A 24696-nucleotide genomic window follows, 5' to 3' on the forward strand; every position below is an offset into this window, starting at 1 on the left:
CAATGTATGATCTCTAAAATTACCAAGAATATCTAAGAAATGTGGAATAATCAAAGGGAGCTAACAGATGCAGTGAGTTATTGGCAGTTTTACTAACATATCCATTTGCATGTAGACATGCATGCCTTCATTTCTGAGAGATCTTCTAGGAAAAGCTTGGGTTGTTGCTGGAGGAGGTGTTGGTGAGGGTCACAGGGGGTGCTTACCCTGTCAGTCTGTGTGTGGATCCCAATGCCCCCAGGGCAGCGACTGGGACACTGTGGTATACAAATTGGCAAAACTGAGGTTCTGTGGCCATAAAAGATCCCTGGGTATTTTTCTAAAAGAGTGGGGTGTTTCCTGATGTTCTAGTCAAACTGCCCACCATTGCCTTGTCCACCCTGGCCACCTAATAGTACCCTACCCCTTATTGGCTAACTACCTCTCTCATCTGTTCTTTACATCATAGCTCAAGTGTGGTGAGCGTACTGGCATAAGAATGGCTGATATTCCAACATTCAGGAGGATGGGTTTGGTTGAAGTGGCTCCCCAAAGTCCATATGACGCACTTTAAGTAGGCTAGAAAAGCACTATGTAATAGTAATTCATTGTTATTATTGCTGGCAGCATCAACCAGTTAAAGCAGCAAGGTATGGCAGTGGAAGCAGTAGCCGCACGGGGATCATAAAAAAAGGGATACTTGTGGTGGCTCCAGGAACATCACACTATAAGACGAGTCGTCGTTATTGAATGCTACACAGTTGTTTTATTGAAAGCTGGCGAAAAGGTTTCTAATCTAAGGTGAGCAAACACCACTTCTTTGAAGGTCTGCACCACAACCCAGGACAGCTGCCAGCTGAGGTTTTGTTCTTCTGCAGCTGAGTGTCGATTTCCTTCAAAACCTCCGACATGCGCACATACAGGACATCCTAACTCATTTTGCTGTGCAAATCTATGCAAATAAAGCTGAGGTTTTCAGGTGCAAGTGGCAGGCAATTGGTAAAGAGATTTACAGCGAATGTGGAACATATTCAGAGCCCTTCACTTTTTACACATTTTGATATATTGCAGCCTTGGGCTAACATCATTTATTTTCTCATCAAGCAACGCTTAATACCCGAGAATGACAAAGCAAAAACAGAATATTTCTGGAAGTTTGTTAAAAAAATGAAACTGAAATATCACATTGACACAAGTATTCAGACGCATTACTCAGTGCTTAGTTGAAGACCCTTTAGCAGCGATCACAGCCTGGGGTGTTCTTGGGTTTGACACTGCAGCCTTCTCACACCTGGATTTGGTGGTCTTCTGTCCTTCTTCTGTGCAGATTTCTTCCTTGTCAGGAGGGTTGAAGACTCTCGATGGACTGCCGTTTTCCAGACCTCACCAGGGATGTTACATTGGTTTACAGAGTTGTCATTAAGCCAATCCTATGTTGTCTTTGCTTTGTGCTTAGGGACAATGTCCTCTTGGAAGTTTGTCCTTTGGCCCAGTCTGAGGTCCAGAGTACTCTGGAGGAGGCAGGTTTTCATTGAGTATATCTCTGCATCTTTCTCCATTTACTGACCCTAAAAAGTAACCCCACAGCACGATGTTGTCACCACTATGCTTCATCGTTGAAATGGCAATTGAACAGGTGATGAGCAGTGCCAGGATTCATCTAGACATGACGCTAATCTTAGTTCAATTCGACCAGAGAATCTTGTTTCTCATAGTCTGAGTTGCCCTTCATGTGCCTTTTTACAAACTCCACATGGGCTTCCATATGTCTTTTTTCGTTCATAATCATTTATTTAGAAAACTTTTAAGATTTTTTTAATCTTTTATTGGAATCATTAAAAGCATGTAAAGTTCCATACAATCAAGACAAACTTAACAAAACTAAATTCAATTCAACCCCCACCCATGAGAAAGAGAGGAAGGCCAACAGCCAGAATAAAACTTTTGAGAGTAGTAAAGAGGGAAAGATGTCCTTCTCCATATCTAAAATGTTATTGATTAGGTCCATATGTCTTTAATCGAGGAGAGCCTTCCCTCTGGCCGCTCTTCACAAAACCGAGAATGGTAGAGTGCTGCAGTGGTTGGTGTCTTTCTGGAAGTATCTCCCATCACCACACCATTCTGCACTATTCTGAATTGTTGAACAAACCCTAAAACCTTCTCTTCTCAAAAGCTTTCATAGAATTCTCAGCCTTTCATCCTTTGTAACTGAACATTTCTGTTATCTCACTCTTATAAAAAAAAAATCTTGAGAGGAGACGAGACTATTTGCCAAGATATTTAGTCAAGTCACACCCTTCTCTCAACCATTTACGGTTAACGGCCCACTCCCACGGTCCTCTCACCTCTCATTTGTGTGAATGCTTTTGTCAGACACGGTTCCTGCACTCTCAGCTCTTATAAATTTTTACATTTTCCTCACTTTAATTTCCCAATTAAAGAAGACTTATTATGTCCAAATCTTAATGAAGAATTTTATCCCGAAGGGTTATCAACAGAAGGATTGAGTACACAGGTAATCCTAGCACAGAGAAACGATGAAGTCAAATGAATTAACGTGAAAATTGTCTGTCGGTTACACAGCAAATTGGTTAAATGCACATCGATAGATTATGCTGAAACAGTTTGTAGTGATTGTGCGGAAGATGAAAAAACATCAACTTACAATATCCGGTAGAATATCTACAACCGTTAATACCGTCTGGTCTTCCACTGGCCACATTACTCTTGAAAGAAGGATGTATCGTAATTTCATTATGTAATTTATATATGAGTGATGGGCTATGCAATAGGAAAAGATTAGTTGTAATCAAAAGTGTTTGAAGAATTCTGACTTGTAAAATTTTAACTGGAGACAAGAAAGGTAACATAGTACATCTTCCGTGGAAAACATTAGACACCAAAGGAGATATGCCATTCATATTAAAACGTTTACAGTTTCCCGTTATAACAGCTTTTGCTATGACAATTAACAAATCACAAAGACAAACATTAGAAAAAGTTGGTTTATTTATTAGAGAGAAAGAAATGATATTCACTCACAGGCAGTTATACGTTGTGTTCTCAAGATGTAAGTCCAAACACGGAATCAAAATTCAATGCAATATTGATGAAAAGTTAATTCCAAATATTGTTTTTACTGAAGTTTTACAGTAACACTGTACGTTTTAAAAGTATTTGTGTGTTAATTTCAAAGCCAAACAGAACAAAAATGTATAACACAACAAATTCCTCTAACGCAACATGAAACATACTTTTCTTTCAAATGATCATGTTTTATTATTTTTTACTATGGTTAATCACTCGCTGTAATGTAAAATAACAATCTGGTTAAATTCCCCATATGTGAGCGGCACATCCGCCATGTGGCTAGCGCGTAGCGCCCACATAGGGGTTGGCGAGCAAAGCAAGCAGGGGGCAGAGTCCCCTAGTGTAAGTTAAGGATTTAATGATGAACTCCATTCATAGACAGATAGAGCTTTATCTGCAAAAATAATGAAATTTGGCTTTTAATGTAAGTTCAGTAAATGTACAATAAATAAATAACATTTAAATACACCCCCCCTCCAAATACACAATAGAATTGCTGAAAAGAAAGGAACACTTCAAAGATGAAAAGAGCAGTCATACGAAAAGTGAGGCATTAAAAAGGCATATTGCTTTGGTATACAGGAGCCCCCATAGTGCTTCTTGACCCACTTCTGCTGAATAATTCATTGGCTGAAAGTCCTGTGTGTTTATGTGTCAGAGAGAGGATGTGCAGCATTATTCATAGTGACACTCAGTTTTGTTTGAAATCTCTCCTTTGGTACGACCTCCAGGGGGTCCAGAGTGCATCTTATATGTGAGTTTTCCCTATTAGCTTGTTGATTCGGTGGGCCTCTCTTGAAGTGATGTCACCAACCCAGCACACCACAGTGTAGAGAATCTCACTGGCGTAGATGTGGTGAAGGATGTCACTTCCCTCATTAAAGGAGTGCATTCCCCTAAGAAAGAAGAGCCTGCTCTGCCCTTTCTTCTATAGTTCCTCTATGTTATGAGATCAGTCCAAACTGTCATTGATGTGGACCCCCAAGTACCTGGAGGAATGCATGACCTCCACATCCTGAATGGTGACTGGCCGTAGAGGTACTTTGGTGTGATGAAAGTCAACAAGCAGTTTCCTGGTCTGACTCCTCTCCTCTGTCACACCCCCTTATCAATATGCCCCATAAGTGCAAATTATCTGAGAATTTCTGCAAGTGACCTGACCTGCTGTTATGCTTATATATTTTTTTTTATTTATTTTTTTCTCCAGCCGTCTGGAGTTTTTTTTTTCTGTCCCCCCTGGCCATTGGACCTTACGCTTATTCGATGTTAATTAATGTTGATTTATTTTGTTTTATAATTGTGTCTTTCATTTTTCTATTCTTTTATTATGTAAAGCACTTTAAGCTACTGTTTGTATGAAAATGTGCCATAGAAATAAATGTTTGTTCTTGTTGTTATAGTTCCTTGTGTTATTTCAGTGTTGCTCAAATCCATTTCAAAAACACAGTCCTTTAGCCTCACAAACTGTGGTCTACCTGACAGATAGCCCGTTATCAGGACACCACAGGCTCATCCCCATGCATATCTCTGAGTTTACCCCTTAACAGGGATGGCTGGATGGCATTGAAGACCTTGAAGAAATCAAAAAACATCATTCTCACATTGTTGCCAGCTTTGTCCAGGTGAGAATAAGCCTTGTGTAGCAGAGAGATAATTGCATCCTCCACTTCAATCTTTCTGATTGGCAAACCACAGTGGACCCAGGTGATCTGCCACAAGAGCACTCGTAGTCCAGGACCAGCCTCTCAAAAGTCTTCAGGATGTGAGAAGTAAGTGCCACAGGTCTGTAGTCATTAGGTGAAGACACGCCTGCCTTATTTGGAAAAGGAACAATGTTCCAAAGCATGTTGTTCACAACAGCGGCACTTTCTGGAGCCTTAGGGACAAACTGAGCAGATGACAGAGGACGCCACAAAGTTAGTCAGCATAGGCCTAAAGTACTGGAGATCTGACTCCATCTGGTCCCGTGCTTTTCTGTGTACACCCTCCTCAGTTGTTGCCTCACTTGGTCATCAGCTATGGACAGCCAAAAATGATTATCAGAGGTCGGAGTTGTTGGGTGCAGTAGGGATGGTGTGGAGGCCTGGTCACTTGTAGAAGGTGTTGGGGGAAAGGAAGAACATTTATTTAAACACTGGTTTATTGTGTTAGACTTGTCCATTTTCTCTTCTAGCACCTGAGCCCATTTACTTGTCCAGTTCAGGATAATGATGGATTGGGGTGTTTTCCATTAGGCATAAGAAGAGCCAGAATTGGACATTGCACAGTATACTCACAAACACAGCCACATTCATTCACACCATTCACTTGTCAATAATTTGAACTCGATTGAGCCATCATGTTTATTATTGAATTCATGGAGCACTTTTTGACAGCTCTGAGTGTATGAAGGTAGACTCTCTAACATCGCTGATATCTCACAATTTTTTCTGATGACCACTAGTGTCTACTGTATTTTCAAAAACAGAACATATAGGAAGGTTTCCTGATGTTTCTTTTTTCCCTCTCTGCAGAATGATGTCTTACAAAGAGAAATCTGCACCAGATGTGGAAGAAAAATTGAATTTCTACAGGACAAGAGGTGAGTGGTGTTGAACATTAATTATTGTACATTCTCTTTGAATTATCTACTACACCAGTAATGGCGCACTGCACAATAACATGCAGTGAATACACTTGACCTGAGCATTCATAGTCCTCATCCTCTTTCTCTGTATGTTTAGCATTCATTTGCTCAGAGGTTGATGCGCTTGCTGTTTCTTGAGCAGCTGTTATTTTCTCCACCTTAGCACTCCGCTTCTTCTCTTCTTCCGTCAGAATCTTTTCACGTTAAAACTGATTAAGTCAGTTTTTGTGTTGCAATTGCTTTGTATGTTTTCCTTTATTTTTCACTTAAGCTGGGAGTTAAGTCTTCAATCTGCCTCCAGAATGATTTAAGGTATGAAGAGGTAGGGAAAGTGATGGCAAAGGTGGCAGAATTGAGAACGGCACCTGTATGCATGTGCCGCATGGCCGCCCTGCTGCCGAGAGATGATTCTACGATAAGATAAAATAAAAAAGCTTGCCAGTTCTATCTACTTAATTCTGATAAAATAACATTAAGTCGAGTTTTGAAGTTCCCTAAATTCTTACTGTCTACCACACAACTTGGTCACTTATTCAAAGTGCCTATGGTTCTCTGTGTAACTTCCTAAATTGTGAAATTTCCCCTTAACAAGTTTCCAACTGTGTCCCCATGTTCTTGATGAACTCATTTTAAAATCCACTTGACTAATTCCCTTAATAATTTTAAACACATTAATCATGTCTTCTCTTAATCGTCTTTTGCCTAAACTGTAAAAGTTCAGCTTTTTCCTCATAACTCATCCCCTGTAGCCCTGAAATCAGCCTAGTCGCTCTTCTCTGTATCTTTTCTAGTGCTGCTACGTCCTTTTTGTAGCCTGGAGACCAAAACTGCACCCAGTACTCCAGATGAGGCCTCACTAATGTGTTACAAAGCTTGAGCAGAACCACCTGTGACTTGTACTCCACACATCAAGACGCTATATAACCTGACATTCTGTTAGCCTTCTTAATGGCTTCTGAACATGGTCAGGCAGATAGTCAGATAGTGTTGGGTTCACTTCTTCTTCTTCTTCTTCTTCTTCTTCTTTCTTCCAGCTGCTCCCATTAGGGGTTGCCACAGCGGATCCTCTTCTTCCATATCTTTCTGTCCTCTGCATCTTGTTCTGTTACACCCATCACCTTCATGTCCTCTATCAACACATCCATAAACCTCCTCTTATGCCTTCCTCTTGCCTAACAGCTTTATCCTTAACATCCTTCTCCCAATATACTTAGCATCTCTCCTCTGCACATGTCCAAACCAACACAATCTCGCTTCTCTGACTTTGTCTCCCAACTGTCCAAGCTGAGCTGACCCTCTAATGTCCTCATTTCTAATTATCCATCCTCGTCACACCCAATGCAAATCTTAGCATCTTTAACTCTGCTACCTCCAGCTCTGTCTCCTGCTTTCCAGTCAGTGGCACCGTCTCCAACCCATATAACGTAGCTGGTCTCACTATCGTCTTGCAGCCCTTCCCTTTCATTCTTGTTGATACCCATCTGTCACAAATCACTCCTGACACTCTTCTCCACCCATTCCACCCTGCCTGCACTATCTTTTTCACCTCTTTTCCACAATCCCCATTACTCTGTACTGTTGATCTCAAGTATTTAAACTCATCCACCTTCGCCAACTGTACTCCATATATCCTCACCATTCCATTGACCTCCCTCTCATTTACACACATGTATTCTGTCTTGTTCCTACTGACCTTTATTACTCTCCTCTCTAGAGCATATCTTTACCTCTCAGTCTCCTCTACCTGCTCCCTACTATCGCTACAGATCACAATGTCATTTGCTAACATCATAGTCCATGGGGACTCCTGTCTAATCTCGTCTGTCAACCTGTCCATCACAATTGCAAATAAGAAAGGGCTCAGAGCCAATCCCTGATGTAATTCGACCTCCACCTTGAATGCATCCGTCACTCCTACCGCAGACCTCACCATTGTCACACTTCCCTTGTACATATCTTGTACAACTCTTACATACTTCTCTGCCACTCCCGATTTCCTCATACAATACCACAGCTCTTCTTGAGGCACCCTGTCATATGCTTTCTCCAGGTCCACAAAGACACAATGCAACTCCTTCTGGCCTTCTCTATACTTCTCCATCAACATCCTCAGAGCAAACATTACATCTATGGTGCTCTTTCCTGTCATGAAACCATACTGCTGCTCGCTTATCATCACCTTCCTTCTTAACCTAGCTTCCACTACTCTTTCCCCATAACTTCAGGCTGTGGCTCATTAATTTTATCCCTCTGTAGTTACTACAGCTCTGCACATCCCTGCTTATTCTTAAAAAAGGGTACCAGTACACTTCTTCTCCACTCCTCAGGCATCCCTTCACTTTCCAAGATTCCGTTAGACAATCTGGTTAAAACTCCACTGCCATCTCTCCTAAACACCTCCATGCTTTCACAGGTATGTCATCTGGACCAACGGCCTTTCCATTCTTCATCCTCTTCATAGCTGTCCTTCCTTTCCTCCTTGCTAATCCATTGCACTTCCTGATTCACTATCGCCACATCATCCAACCTTCTCTCTCTCGTTCTCTTCATTCATCAGCCTCTCAAAGTACTCTTTCCATCTGCTCAATACACTCTCCTCGCTTGTGAGTACTTTTCCATCTTTATCCTTTATTACCTTAACCTGCTGCACATCTTTCCCAGCTCAGTCCCTCTGTCTAGCCAATAGGTACAGGTCCTTTTCTCCCTCCTTAGTGTCCAACCTCTCATACAACTCATCATACGCCTTTTCTTTTGCCTTCGCCACCTCTCTCTTCACCTTGCACCTTATCTCCTTTTACTCTTGTCTACTTTCTGCATCTCTATGACTATCCCTCTTCTTCTTTGCTATCCTCTTTATCTGTATACTCTCCTGTACTTCCCCATTCCACCACCAGGTTTCCTTTTCCTCTTTCCTCTGTCCAGATGTCACACCAAGCACCCTTCTTGCTGTCGCCCTTACTACTTGCCCAGCTCTCTGGTAATTCTTCACTGCCACCCAGTGCCTGTCTCACCTCCTCCCTAAACTCAACCTTGAAGTCTTCCTTTTTCAACTTCCACCATTTGATCCTTGTCTCTACCCTCCCTCTCCTCCTCCTCTTCTTCTTCTTGATCTCCAACATCATCCTACAGACCACCATCCTATGCTGCTTAACTACACTTTCCCCTGCCACCACTTTGCAGTCTTCAATCTCCTTCAGATCAACTCTTCTGCATAGGATGTAATCTACTTGTGTGCATCTTCCTCCACTCTTGTACGTCACCCTATGTTCCTCCCTGTTCTTAAAATACGTATTCACTACAGCCAAGCCCATCCATTTTGCAAAATCCACTATTCTCTGACCTTCTTCGTTCCTCTCCTTGACACCATACCTACCCATCACCTCCTCGTCTCCTTTGTTCCCTTCACCAACATGTCCATTGAAATCCGCTCCAATCATCACTTTCTGTCCCTTGGGTACACTGTCCATCACCTCATCCAACTCACTCCAGAAATCTTCTTTATCATCCATTGAACACCCAACTTGCAGGGTATATGCACTAACAACATTCATCATCACACCTCCAATTTCCAGCTTCACAATCATTACTCTGTCTGACACTCTTTTCACCTCCAAAACACTCTTGACATGCTGTTCTTTCATACTGCCAACATTCAAAGTTCCTACCCTCAGATCCACTCTCCCTATTCATCTTCTTCAGCCAACAGTAGCCCAATTTCCGCCAGCAGCATGTTGGCTAACAGTACTGGTGGCGGCCGATGTTAACCCGGGCCTTGACTGATCCGTTATGGAAATTTGTATCGGTGTCCGCATATTGATCTGGCAAAATTTCACACTGGATGTCCTTCCTGACGTAACCCTCCCCAATTATCTGCGCTTGGGACTGGCATGAAGAAACGCACTAGTTTGTGCATCCCCTGTGGCTGGCTTGATAGTTTTGAGTCCACTACGACTCTTAAATCCTTCTCATAAGCTGTACTTTCGATTTTCAGAGCTCCCATTGTTTATTAAAACCTCACAGTTTTACTTTCTACGTGTAACACTTTACTTTTACTTACATTAAATGTCATCTGCTACAAATCTGCAGAAGCTTCTATCCTGTCCAAGTTCCACTGTAATGATTTAATGGATTTGGGATTATCTTCCAATCCAGCTAGCTTGGTATCATCTGCAAATTTAACCAGTTTGTTACTTATATTATACTTGTATGTGTTAAACATTTGAAAATAGGAAGACAATTTGAAATGAAGGAGCTCCTTTGGATGTGAACTTTGAATCCCTGATAGCCCTAAACCTGGCTATACAATGTTGGTTTTGAATCCACATTACCTTCTTGCTCTTCTATTAGAAGCTTTTTTCCTCCATTCAAAGGATTTGTGCAGTGGCAGTGAATTTTGTGTAACTTTGTGACAATGCAGTATGGCACGCCTCGGTGTCCATAGCATGAACGGGGAGGACAGAAGGATATGGAGCCGCAGTACTTCAGTTACATAAACGGCACCCTTTAGTGTACACAGTGCACATTCAATTTTGTTAGACTCCAGGATGAGTTTCTCCTCTGCGTCTGGAACATGTGGCCCTTAACTTTGATAAATGGTGTCCCTTACATGACAGTGCCTAAGGCAGCCGCATATGTCACCTAATGCATTGACTGGCTCTGCTAACCAATTACCATTTAGACAAACACAAGTGAAATGTCAGTCAGCACCCACTTTTGATGCAGTTTTTAAGATCTTCACACCTCACCTGGGGCTGTTATGGGCAAACAACATCAAGCTGGGACATTCAGGGGTCATTCAGTTGTATGTGTGAATAGACCCACTCATGGTAGTGCTGAGATGGTTCTTTGTGTGAGTGAGTGAAGCTAATTTGTCTGGGAATTGCCTTTAATTTGGACTAATTGTAGGCTACTTACCAATACGGGTAGCCCTGTGCATCTAAAGAATACTTACAATGTACCCTGAGGGCTGCTTCTGAGTACAAATTGTTGTGAGAAAATTAGACATCAGATGATCTGTGAATAGTTGCCCTTGGTATGTAGTTGGCCCACCAATGAAAGTCAAATAACAGGAGGCACTTGTTTTTATATAATCTTCTTTGTACAGACTTCACAATGTCTCTCTTTTCTCTCTGACATGGTCCTGAAGTGCATAGTTTGCACATCTTAGACTGTGTTGTTCTAAATGACTAGACACTCCATTCAAACATTTATGACACATGCCAGACATCTTTGCAAAAGACCCAATCAGCATCACTGGCTGGGAGACCCATGCCATGGAATATCTCCTTTGAAACCTGATTTATCAAGAACCAACTGGAACCAACGGACATTCTGTTGATGCAAACAAAAGACAGTGATGGATGGAGAGGACAGAGATACCAGATTTGACTCACCTCGACTTGTTCAAGGCCTCCAACTCAGGGATGGGAGCCCTTAGCCAAATAAGAACACACAGATAACCCTGATGGAAGTCATTACTGTTTTACATGTTCACCAACAGAAATAGAGAAAGGGAGTGCTGAACTGAGGTCTCTCCAGAGAAAATGTCACATGCCCTTCAGCTGAAGCTAAGCACGTTTAGGCCTGGCCAGAACTTGGATGGGAGACCATCTAGGAAACGCTTGGGTTGCTGTAGGGAGAGGTGTTGGTGAGTCCAACAGGTGGCACTTGTCATGTGGTCTGAATGTGAATCCCAATGCCCCAGTGCAGTTATGGGGACACAGAGCTATAAACATAGCACCGTCCTTCAAATGAGATATAAAACTGAGGTCCTGACTCTCTGCATTCAGATGAGGTGTAAAACTAAAGTCCTGACTCTCTGTGATCATTAAAGATCCCTTGTCATCCCTCATAAAGAGCAAGGTGTATCCCAATGTCATGGGCAAATTGCCCTCAATGGACTAGTCATTCTGGACTCCTAATCATCCTTTGCCTTTAATTAGCTATCTCTCTCTCTCACCACTTCCCACCTATGAGCTCACGTGTGCTGAGCATACTGGCACAAATATGGCTACTGTTGTTGATGCTACACAATAGTGGCGGTTGAAGTGACTCCCACTCTCTAGGTAAAGTGCTCTTAGGACTGAGACAAATGCTATATACATGTAAAAATTATTATTAATAGTATGTTTTACCTGCTGGAAAATGGAATATATTATAGGCATTGGAACCCCAGGAGAACACACCTAGTGCAGGTCCAGAAGGAGCACATTTTTGAGTGAATTGCCCAGATACTCAAATGAGCCACTAAAAAGTAAACTTCCTTTATAACAATGGTGGGTGATATGGTGAGGATTCATCAAAGAGTGGGGGAGTTTCCTGCCCACTGGTCCTTAGTTTCTTCAGTTGGTTGTAAACTGACAGGCTAGTCCTTCAACTAATGAAATGGTCATTAAATTCAAACACATTTATTCCTGTCACTAAAACGTTACAGAAACTTAAAGTCAATTTCCAAACAAAGCTCAAAAGGTGACATATTTCATTCAATCAAAAACGCCAAACCAAAAAAGAACAAAACCAAACTTGAAATTGCAAAGCTTTCCTGATGTAAACTACAGGGTGGTCCAGATCTAATTATGCAGATCCAGATCTTCTGGATGATTTTGATTTATGCGGGTACGATTCCAGTTCAGCGCAAAGATGATTCTTCACTTCGTCAATTTGCATGCTTCTCGATGGTCCGGGATTTTTTGGGTGATTTCCTATGTAATAAACTTACAGTTATAGTGTAATGAAAATTGCATAATTAGATCTGGACCACCCTATACTAGAAATTAATGTTTGCATTGTGACTGATAGATAGATAGATAGATAGATAGATAGATAGATAGATAGATAGATAGAATGGCACTATATGATAGATAGATAGATAGATAGATAGATAGATAGATATTTTTATTTTTAAAAAAACCTTTATTGTGAACATAAAATTTGAAAATATTAATAATATACACAGTCAAAAACCAAACAAGCCCAATTTTCAGAATATAACAAAAAGAGCCAAAAATATCAGACCACCACTACTCCCCTTTACACTCCTCCTACTCCGCACATTAATAAGAAAATCAAAAGTTAATATTTCATTATAACACAAAGACCACCACTACTCCCCTTTACACTCCTCCTACGCACATTAATAAAAGCATATTGTTGATGCCCACCACTTTTTTATTCCCAGTTGAGCACCAGTTCGCCCCCCTCCACAGCACACAATACCTGATTAGATACTAACATCATCCTAAGAAAACAAAATACAAATACAGAAAACTTAACTAATGTCTCATACATTCATTTTTAGTTCTCCATCCTCAATTGAGCAAAGCACCCCTTTAATTCCCCACACATTTTTAAATAACTCTAATGTATTCATCAATCTATGATACGTATATTCCATTATTATTCTAGATCGTACATTTATCTTTAAAATCAAGACAGCATCAGTGGCCCCTGTCCCAGATTGTTTATTATTTCGACTCTTTAAAATTGCTAGTTTGGCTTCACCCAATAGATAATTTGATAACTGAGCTTTTTGCCGATATTTTTTGTTGTATTTTGTACCATAAATGAACATGATATTATTAAATTTCCCCATTAACTTTTTACATAATTCACTAAAAAAACTGAAAAAAAACTGAGTCTCATACATTGCAAGAATAAATGGAATATAGTTTCTTTTTGTCCACAAAATATACAATTATCATCCCCTTTCTGCTCAATTACTTTTAAAAAAGAATTTGTAGCGACAATCCCATGCAGAATTCTCCATTGCAGGTCAGCCGTTCTTTTCTTACTTGGGGCTTATATAGCTCCCTCCAAGCAGGTGCACTCCCACCATCCACCCCCAGATTGTCTCTCCATGGCGTGTCACATACTGTTTTTAGTTCTGTAAAGTGTATAATTTTAATACAATATTTATAAAGGTCCCCCTTTGACAAAGACTTAAAGCTCACGACTTCCCCTTTATGGAATGTCACGATTGTATTGTCGGTGAGTGAGGACAGATCAACAGCAGGGCAGACCTCCATCTCCGTGTTTGTTGCTCTGATCGAGTTGTTCAGCCGATGATAATCTTTGGCCATGAATGATAAAAAACTCTGAACTATTCTGACCGACTTGACCCCCAGTATTGAAGATAGCTCTGCTGGGTCAATAAAAGACTTCTTGCTCTCATCGTAAATTTGGGACAGTGTAAGTATTTGATTTGTGATGAGTATTTTAACAAAACTATCGCTGAACAACAGAGGACATGAGAAAACAGAGTTGTAAACTAACGGCTCATCAGCCAACCAACCAGATGTAACAAAGTTTCTTTTAAAAACAAAGTGCCATGTTAATAGGACTCCCTTGTAAAAATGGGGTAGGCTGGACAGGTCCATTTTGTGAATGTTCATCACTAGAAGTTGTCTATCAAAACGTAAACCTCCCACTCGTGGAAGAAACCCAATGCCAGCTCTCTCCAACTCAGAGGGTGAGAAACAAAAAACTTTCTGCAGAGCCTGAAGTCTAAATTGTGCAACTTTAGAGACAACGTCAATGAGCCCCTGACCCCCTCTTCCAAAGGTAAAAGATTACACTTTGTTTTATCCAGTGCAGGCCAACCCAAAAAAAATCAACCAGAAGTTTCTGGATTCTGTGTAAAAGTCCAGGAGGAGGGTCCCCACTCACAAGTTTGTGCCAAAGCATAGAAGCTATCAAATTGTTACAAACAATCACTCGTCCCCTGTAAGACAGCTTGGTCACAATCCACCTCCATTTGTTCAGTCGCATTGTTACTTTATCTAAAAATCCTTCCCAATTACTTTTGTCCACCCCTCAGCACCCATCACCACCCCGAGATATCTAAAACACTTTCTGTCCCACTTAATTTCTAAGGGCAGATCTGGTGGTGAACTTGCAGTCCAGGATCCAAGTAAAAAAGCAGTACTTTTGGCCCAGTTGATTTTGCTGAAGATATTCTCTCAAATATCTGTTGACATGAGATTAACATTTTAATGTCATCGTTTGACGTGACAAAATGACGACATCATCAGCGTAAGCCAAATATTTAAAAGTAACATTTGGGCACATAGGAAAACTCACGCCCTGCAGTTTGTGACTTATCTGACGTAAAAACGGTTCGATTGACAAAGCGTAGAGCATTCCAGATAAGGCACAGCCCTGTCGTATTCCTCTCTTTACTGAGAACGGGCACTCAAAGAACCATTGACTTTTAAACACCAAAATATTAGTATACAAGAGCCTGATCATATTTATAAAATATTCCCCAAATCCAAAGCTTTTCAGCGTATAAAACAAGTATCGATGATCTACTCGATCAAAAGCCTTTTCCTGGTCTAGAGACAGAATCCCCAAATCAACCCCGCACAGATTACAGGCTGAGATAACATCCCTCAATACAAATATATTATCATGGATTGAGCGGTCAGGCACACAGTACGATTGACACGGGTGAATTATGGAGTCCATCACATTCCTCAGGCGGTTGGCCAAGGCCCTTGAAAAGATTTTGTAATCCGTGCACAATAGGCTCACAGGGCCAGTTTTTGATTTGGCACAAGTCCCCTTTTTTTGGTAGCAGAACAATGACCGCCCTCCTGCAGCTCAGTGGTAGTTCACCAACCTTTACACTCTCCAGAAAAACTGAAAGCATGTCCGGTCCCAGCAAATGCCAGAACTGCTTATAAAATTCTGTTGGAATCCCATCAATCCCCGGAGTCTTTCCAACATTCAGATTAGAAAGTGAGTCAGAGAGTTCTTGAAGACTGATCTCGGTATCCAGATGTAATCGGAACTTTTCTGAAATTGTTGGCAAACCTTCCAAAAACTCGGACATGGCAGCTTCATCAATGCTTTCATCCTTAAACAAATTTGTGTAAAAGAGACAGCAAAGTCTCTTATCTCCCCTGTAGTGCACAGTTCTTGGCCGTCGGTGTCACGGAGCATATGAATTGTCTTACTCTGTGCTTCCTTCTTTTCTAGACTAAAAAAAAACCTTGTGGGTGCGTCCAGGTGATTGAGATTCTGGAAGCGAGACCTCACTAAAGCTCCCTTAGCCTGCAACTCCAGAAGCTGAGACAGTGAATGTTTCTTAGCTGTTAAAATCTCAAAATTGTCTTTATCAAAACTGTTCTGAAGAGTGGCGTGTAGTTCAGTGATGTCCTCCTGCATCTCTCTGACTATCCTCTTCTTCTTTGCCATCCTCTTCCTCTGTATACTCTCCTGTACTTCCCCATTCCACCACCAGGTTTCCTTTTCCTCTTTCCTCTGTCCAGATGTCACACCAAGCACCCTTCTTGCTGTCGCCCTTACTACTTGCCCAGCTCTCTGGTAATTCTTCACTGCCACCCAGTGCCTGTCTCACCTCCTCCCTAAACTCAACCTTGAAGTCTTCCTTTTTCAACTTCCACCATTTGATCCTTGTCTCTACCCTCCCTCTCCTCCTCCTCTTCTTCTTCTTGATCTCCAACATCATCCTACAGACCACCATCCTATGCTGCTTAACTACACTTTCCCCTGTCACCACTTTGTAGTCTTCAATCTCCTTCATATCAACTCTTCTGCATAGGATGTAATCTACTTGTGTGCATCTTCCTCCACTCTTGTACGTCACCCTATGTTCCTCCCTGTTCTTAAAATACGTATTCACTACAGCCAAGCCCATCCATTTTGCAAAATCCACTATTCTCTGACCTTCTTCGTTCCTCTCCTTGACACCATACCTACCCATCACCTCCTCGTCTCCTTTGTTCCCTTCACCAACATGTCCATTGAAATCCGCTCCAATCATCACTTTCTGTCCCTTGGGTACACTGTCCATCACCTCATCCAACTCACTCCAGAAATCTTCTTTATCATCCATTGAACACCCAACTTGCAGGGTATATGCACTAACAACATTCATCATCACACCTCCAATTTCCAGCTTCACAATCATTACTCTGTCTGACACTCTTTTCACCTCCAAAACACTCTTGACATGCTGTTCTTTCATACTGCCAACATTCAAAGTTCCTACCCTCAGATCCACTCTCCCTATTCATCTTCTTCAGCCAACAGTAGCCCAATTTCCGCCAGCAGCATGTTGGCTAACAGTACTGGTGGCGGCCGATGTTAACCCGGGCCTTGACTGATCCGTTATGGAAATTTGTATCGGTGTCCGCATATTGATCTGGCAAAATTTCACACTGGATGTCCTTCCTGACGTAACCCTCCCCAATTATCTGCGCTTGGGACTGGCATGAAGAAACGCACTAGTTTGTGCATCCCCTGTGGCTGGCTTGATAGTTTTGAGTCCACTACGACTCTTAAATCCTTCTCATAAGCTGTACTTTCGATTTTCAGAGCTCCCATTGTTTATTAAAACCTCACAGTTTTACTTTCTACGTGTAACACTTTACTTTTACTTACATTAAATGTCATCTGCTACAAATCTGCAGAAGCTTCTATCCTGTCCAAGTTCCACTGTAATGATTTAATGGATTTGGGATTATCTTCCAATCCAGCTAGCTTGGTATCATCTGCAAATTTAACCAGTTTGTTACTTATATTATACTTGTATGTGTTAAACATTTGAAAATAGGAAGACAATTTGAAACGAAGGAGCTCCTTTGGATGTGAACTTTGAATCCCTGATAGCCCTAAACCTGGCTATACAATGTTGGTTTTGAATCCACATTACCTTCTTGCTCTTCTATTAGAAGCTTTTTTCCTCCATTCAAAGGATTTGTGCAGTGGCAGTGAATTTTGTGTAACTTTGTGACAATGCAGTATGGCACGCCTCGGTGTCCATAGCATGAACGGGGAGGACAGAAGGATATGGAGGCCGCAGTACTTCAGTTACATAAACGGCACCCTTTAGTGTACACAGTGCACATTCAATTTTGTTAGACTCCAGGATGAGTTTCTCCTCTGCGTCTGGAACATGTGGCCCTTAACTTTGATAAATGGTGTCCCTTACATGACAGTGCCTAAGGCAGCCGCATATGTCACCTAATGCATTGACTGGCTCTGCTAACCAATTACCATTTAGACAAACACAAGTGAAATGTCAGTCAGCACCCACTTTTGATGCAGTTTTTAAGATCTTCACACCTCACCTGGGGCTGTTATGGGCAAACAACATCAAGCTGGGACATTCAGGGGTCATTCAGTTGTATGTGTGAATAGACCCACTCATGGTAGTGCTGAGATGGTTCTTTGTGTGAGTGAGTGAAGCTAATTTGTCTGGGAATTGCCTTTAATTTGGACTAATTGTAGGCTACTTACCAATACGGGTAGCCCTGTGCATCTAAAGAATACTTACAATGTACCCTGAGGGCTGCTTCTGAGTACAAATTGTTGTGAGAAAATTAGACATCAGATGATCTGTGAATAGTTGCCCTTGGTATGTAGTTGGCCCACCAATGAAAGTCAAATAACAGGAGGCACTTGTTTTTATATAATCTTCTTTGTACAGACTTCACAATGTCTCTCTTTTCTCTCTGACATGGTCCTGAAGTGCATAGTTTGCACATCTTAGACTGTGTTGTTCTAAATGACTAGACACTCCATTCAAACATTTATGACACATGCCAGACATCTTTGCAAAAGACCCAATCAGCATCACTGGCTGGGAGACCCATGCCATGGAATATCTCCTTTGAAACCTGATTTATCAAGAACCAACTGGAACCAACGGACATTCTGTTGATGCAAACAAAAGACAGTGATGGATGGAGAGGACAGAGATACCAGATTTGACTCACCTCGACTTGTTCAAGGCCTCCAACTCAGGGATGGGAGCCCTTAGCCAAATAAGAACACACAGATAACCCTGATGGAAGTCATTACTGTTTTACATGTTCACCAACAGAAATAGAGAAAGGGGAGTGCTGAACTGAGGTCTCTCCAGAGAAAATGTCACATGCCCTTCAGCTGAAGCTAAGCACGTTTAGGCCTGGCCAGAACTTGGATGGGAGACCATCTAGGAAACGCTTGGGTTGCTGTAGGGAGAGGTGTTGGTGAGTCCAACAGGTGGCACTTGTCATGTGGTCTGAATGTGAATCCCAATGCCCCAGTGCAGTTATGGGGACACAGAGCTATAAACATAGCACCGTCCTTCAAATGAGATATAAAACTGAGGTCCTGACTCTCTGCATTCAGATGAGGTGTAAAACTAAAGTCCTGACTCTCTGTGATCATTAAAGATCCCTTGTCATCCCTCATAAAGAGCAAGGTGTATCCCAATGTCATGGGCAAATTGCCCTCAATGGACTAGTCATTCTGGACTCCTAATCATCCTTTGCCTTTAATTAGCTATCTCTCTCTCTCTCACCACTTCCCCACCTAAGAGCTCACGTGTGCTGAGCATACTGGCACAAATATGGCTACTGTTGTTGATGCTACACAATAGTGGCGGTTGAAGTGACTCCCCACTCTCTAGGTAAAGTGCTCTTAGGACTGAGACAAATGCTATATACATGTAAAGAATTATTATTAATAGTATGTTTTACCTGCTGGAAAATGGAATATATTATAGGCATTGGAACCCCAGGAGAACACACCTAGTGCAGGTCCAGAAGGAGCACATTTTTGAGTGAATTGCCCAGATACTCAAATGAGCCACTAAAAAGTAAACTTCCTTTATAACAATGGTGGGTGATATGGTGAGGGATTCATCAAAGAGTGGGGGAGTTTCCTGCCCACTGGTCCTTAGTTTCTTCAGTTGGTTGTAAACTGACAGGCTAGTCCTTCAACTAATGAAATGGTCATTAAATTCAAACACATTTATTCCTGTCACTAAAACGTTACAGAAACTTAAAGTCAATTTCCAAACAAAGCTCAAAAGGTGACATATTTCATTCAATCAAAAACGCCAAACCAAAAAAGAACAAAACCAAACTTGAAATTGCAAAGCTTTCCTGATGTAAACTACAGGGTGGTCCAGATCTAATTATGCAGATCCAGATCTTCTGGATGATTTTGATTTATGCGGGTACGATTCCAGTTCAGCGCAAAGATGATTCTTCACTTCGTCAATTTGCATGCTTCTCGATGGTCCGGGATTTTTTGGGTGATTTCCTATGTAATAAACTTACAGTTATAGTGTAATGAAAATTGCATAATTAGATCTGGACCACCCTATACTAGAAATTAATGTTTGCATTGTGACTGATAGATAGATAGATAGATAGATAGATAGATAGATAGATAGATAGATAGAATGGCACTATATGATAGATAGATAGATAGATAGATAGATAGATAGATAGATAGATAGAATAACACTATATCATAGTTATGAAAAACACTAAATAATAAAAAGATAGGTAGATACATAGATGAAAGGCACTGAATAATAAATAAATATGAAAAGCACTAAATGCACTAATTTAAAAAAATTTCTACAGAAGACATGACTTAGAATTAAATGTAAAGTCAGAGGTGTACAAGGTAAACACATTAAAGCAAGTACATTTCTCTATGAAACCTCTGTGCAACATGAAATAAACATTTGTATTTCATTGTTTTAATCTGTCATCTTGCAGTGTTCCTGGGAAATGTGGATGTGTATTTACCATCAATGAAAAAACGGAGCCCCGGATACACATTAAATACAGAAGAGATGTTCACTACAACGGCCAAGGAACTCATGAGCCCGTGCAAAGAGCACGCATGTTTGGAAAGATTGAATTTAAAGGATCAGTAACAAATCATGCCAAGGTAATTATTTATGTTTGTTCATTTTAACGTAAATACGACATCATTTTTGACAGAAACTGTTAACTATAACATGATATCTTACATTCTATATGCTCTTACACATTCTGCACTTTTTAAATCTCAGCATTGTTAGCTTTATTATAAAGACTGAAAGACTCAAGTGCCTGCGGTTGGTACTTGACAAGTCACTAACCTTCCGACAGCACCTCACTTGAACAGCTGCATTACAACCCACTTGATGACAAGTGCCTCCCACTCAATGGCCGCACGCAGAACTGGATATCCATTCACATGTGCTGTGCATGAAAAGGGAATGGTGAGAGTGGTAGCTGTCAATGCTATACAGGTACAATACCTTTCTCCTCTAGCCCAGCTACTCTCCATTTGGCCCTTACTCTGAGGACAGTTCATAATGGTATGTCCCGGCTTGCCTCATCAGTAACACTGAACGACTTTTACAGATCGGTCACATGTGTCACCTTGCCCTCTCTGGGACTGGAATCTGGACATGGGACTTGGCTGGCTCGTCCTCTCTGCTGCTCCTCTGGACTCTGTCTGGCTAGAAGCTCAGTGTCTCTCTATAACTTCCAGGAGTTCCTTCATGTCGGTGCAGAGTTGACGTCTAACGAATAATGTACTTGGAAAGAGCGCGAATCAGGTAGCCATTAGTGCAACCGCCTGTTCAGCTGTGGGCTTCTCTGTGCGTAGGCCACCAGAGGTCAAACGACTGGCCTCTTGCCAGGCATTCTGGATTGAAGTGCCATTCCCAGCACTTCTAGGCTTGGGATGAGAAGCTAAGGCAATAGCGTGCCAGTATCTCCATTTTGAGAATTTTGTGACCACCTGTTAATCTACATGTTAATCTGCATTAAGCAGGTCCCCCAATTTACAGGGAAAGCTTGGGGGTTGGTGGCAGGATTGGCACTCCAGCCACTGGTGCTGAGGTGCCACTTGCTGCACTTGAATGAACAGAGGCAGCACCAAACCAGACAGTTATAGATGAGGTCAAAATGGACTCAATGATGGCTGTTGGAGCAATATTGCTTGCAGGAGATTGAATGTCCTCAGCTGATGCAAAAAGAACATTCTCTGATGGGCTTTCTTAATAATGCATTTGATGTTCTTGTCCTACTTAAGCTTTTGTTACAGCACTGTCTCCAGAAACTTAAATGATTCTGTCATCCCAGTGGCTGAGCCATTTATAGCAAGTGATTGTGGTATAGAAGGAGCCTGTTTTAATAAATAAATAATTAATTGGCTGGCTCGATCCCCGTGGGTGTGCATGCTTACATAGCTTCAGGAGGTTGGTGAGGTAATATGATGGTGCAGTCTGTCTCAGTTGCTTCTGCGGTGTGTGATTGAGGCGTTGAGCACATGGAGCCATATACTGTATAAGGAAGAGCCAGCATGAGATAAGGGAAGATCGGAGAATCAAATAAGAGAATTGGGGTACTTAAAGGAAAAGAAAGAAAGAATGAAAGAAATGGAGATTTAAAGATGGGAGAGATTAAGAAGAAGACATGAGGTGAAGGGTTTATGAGCAAATGGACGAGAGACGGAGAGAGAGTGCAGGAGAAGACAGGTAGCCAGGAGGAAGACCCTCGAGGGCTGATGGCCAATCCAGGTAAATGACTGGAAGCTGGAGTGACTGATGCGCTGCTTGGTTGGAGTGACTTTGCATAAGGCCTGGAGAAAGGTAGAAGGGGGCTGCAGGGGTAACAGGAGGCTCAGTGAAGCGTCTTGTGGGTGGTGTCATGTACCACTGGGACGTGAGCCTGGCAACAGGAATAAGAGGGTCAGTGTGGTGCCCTACTGGGAGCTAGAGATGGCTACAGATATCAGAGCCCAGGAGCAAGGGTGGAGAAGGTTGGCTGGCCTGTCAGGAACCTCTTCAGCTGAAACACCTCACCTGGGTGTAAGTTGAGGAGACAGCCATTTTAGGTGATGCACCAGGGTTGTATTTTTAAACCATGGAGACTTGCCCGTGTTTTAACCACATTTCAACTGATTGTTTGTTTTTAACCTCCACCAATTCACTTTTTTATATGGATAATTTTTTTAGTATTTGATCTTTTGCACTGCACTTTTGAACACTGGTTGGTTTTGACTGTTTTTCATAAAATAACTTTAGCACTTTTATGCATCTACCCGTTGTTTTGTCTGAATGTCCCCATCTGCTGGCTCATCCGTTGGGTATACTATCGGTGGTAGTGGGTTCAAGAGGCTCCTCAAGGTAATAGTTGATCACCATGAGGATCCCTGAAATTCATGATCATCTCCTGAGTTTATTGAATGGTAAGATCTAAATTATTATGGCTGGACCACAATATCAGATTTTCTGTATACAGACTCATCATTATTTGAAATGAAGCCTATTAGTTGTATGTCATCTGCAAATGGGAGACGCCTGTCAGATAAATTACTGGAGGTACAGCCATTTGTATAAAGTGAGAAAAGTAGCAGGGAAAGGAGACATCCCTGTAGTGCACCAGTACTAAGGGTTAATGGGCCAGACATGTGGGTGCCCAACCACACTACTGTTTCCTCTCTGTAAGAAAGTATGTGATCCAATGGCAGATTGAACTGGCTGATTTTCTTATCTAGGATTCCTGGGATAATTTTACTGAAAGTAGAGCTAAAGTCCATAAGCAAGATCCTCACATCTGCCCCTGGCTTATCAAGGGGTTTGTAAATAAAGCTCAATCTTAAATTCGCTGCATCATCCACAGGCCAGCTGGCTCTCTGTGCAAACTGAAATGGATCCTAGACGTCTTTTGTAGCAATCTTGAGGTAATTCAGAATAAAGTGTTCAAAGGTCTGCATTAGCACAGAGGTTAAAGTGACTGGTCTGTAGTCACTTAGGCCTGTAACCTTTGATTTTTTGCTACTGGAATGATGGTGGAGGTCTTGAAGCAGGCAGTGACAGTTCACAGATCCAGAGATTGATTGAAAATGTCTGAAAATACTGTAGACAACTGGTATGCACAGCACCTGAGTATGGAAGGGAAAGTACGATCCGGACCTGCGTGTTTTTTAATATTCTGCTTTTTGAATGAGCTGCAGACATCTTTTGCAGTGATAACAGGAATGGTAAACTGACAAGAAGAGGTGTGTAGAGTGGTAAGAGTGAAACCATCAGATTTCTGTCCCATCGTCTTTCAAAGCGACTGTAAAACTTATTGAACTGATTAGCCAGACTAGGACCAGCAGAACTGATAAATGTTTGTTTCTCGTAGTTAGTGACCTTTTCAAGGTCTCTCCAGACAGATGCGCTGACGTTTGCAGACAACTGTTCCTGCAGCTCGTCCAAGTATTTTCTTTTCGCACCTTTTCTCCAACATGTACTTAGCTTTCCTGTATTGCTCACGATGGCCAGATGTCCTAAAAGCACACTCTTTGTCCTGGCACAGTTGTCTAAGATCTGGTGGGAGCCAAGGCTTATCATTTCTAAACTTCATAATTGTTTTTGTTGGAATGCAAATATCTTCTCACAAACTAATAAGAACATTAGAACAATATAAACGAGAACAGGCCATTCAGCCCAACAAAGCTCGCCAGTCCTATCCACTTAATTCTTCCAAAAAAACATCAAGTCGAGTTTTGAAAGTCCCTAACGTCTTACTGTCTACCACACTACTTGACAGCTTATTCCAAGTGTCTATCATTCTTTGTGTAAAGAAAAACTTTGTAATGTTTGTGCGAAATTTACCCTTAACAAGCTTCCAACTGTGTCCCCGTGTTCTTGATGAACTCATTTTAAAATCATAATCTCAACCCACTGGACTAAATACCTTTAATTTTAAACTCTTCAATCAGGTCTTCTCTTGATCTTCTTTTGCTTAAACTGTAAAGGCTCAGCTTTTTTAATCTTTCCTCATAATTCAAGCCCTGTAGCCCTGGAATCAGCCTAGTCGCTCTTCTCTGGACCTTTTCTAGTGCTGCTATGTCCTTTTTGTAGCCTGGAGACCAAAACTGCACACAGTACTCAAGATGAGGCCTCACCAGTGTGTTATAAAGCTTGAGCAGAACCTCCTGTGACTTGTACTCCACACATCAAGGCGCTATATAACCTGACATTCTGTTATCCTTCTTAATGGCTTCTGAACACTGTTGGGAAGTCGATAGCTTAGAGTCCACTATGACTCCTAAATCCTTCTCATAAGGTGGACTCTCGATCTTCTGTATGTAATTACAGCATCAGTGTATTCATGTATGGTGCAGGTGGCAGTTTTGAAGGCACTCCAGTCTGTAAAGGCAAAGCAATCCTAAAGCTCTTCCCAGTTTCTCAAAATGTTGCATAC

The 24696-nt window shown here is 41.6% G+C and overlaps 1 protein-coding gene across 1 annotated transcript in view; it reads left to right on the top strand.

Annotated features, from left to right (window-relative positions):
- Positions 1–24696, top strand: part of trpm5 (transient receptor potential cation channel, subfamily M, member 5) — a 197583-nt gene that overhangs the window by 50265 nt on the left and 122622 nt on the right. The window contains exons 2-3 of the mRNA XM_039744779.1: positions 5583–5650; positions 20221–20395. Of these exons, the coding sequence (XP_039600713.1) occupies positions 5583–5650; positions 20221–20395 (243 nt within the window). The remainder of the gene's footprint in view (positions 1–5582; positions 5651–20220; positions 20396–24696) is intronic.

This window comes from Polypterus senegalus, chromosome 1 (genome assembly GCF_016835505.1).
Source record: "Polypterus senegalus isolate Bchr_013 chromosome 1, ASM1683550v1, whole genome shotgun sequence".
Taxonomy (NCBI): Eukaryota; Metazoa; Chordata; class Cladistia; order Polypteriformes; family Polypteridae; genus Polypterus; species Polypterus senegalus.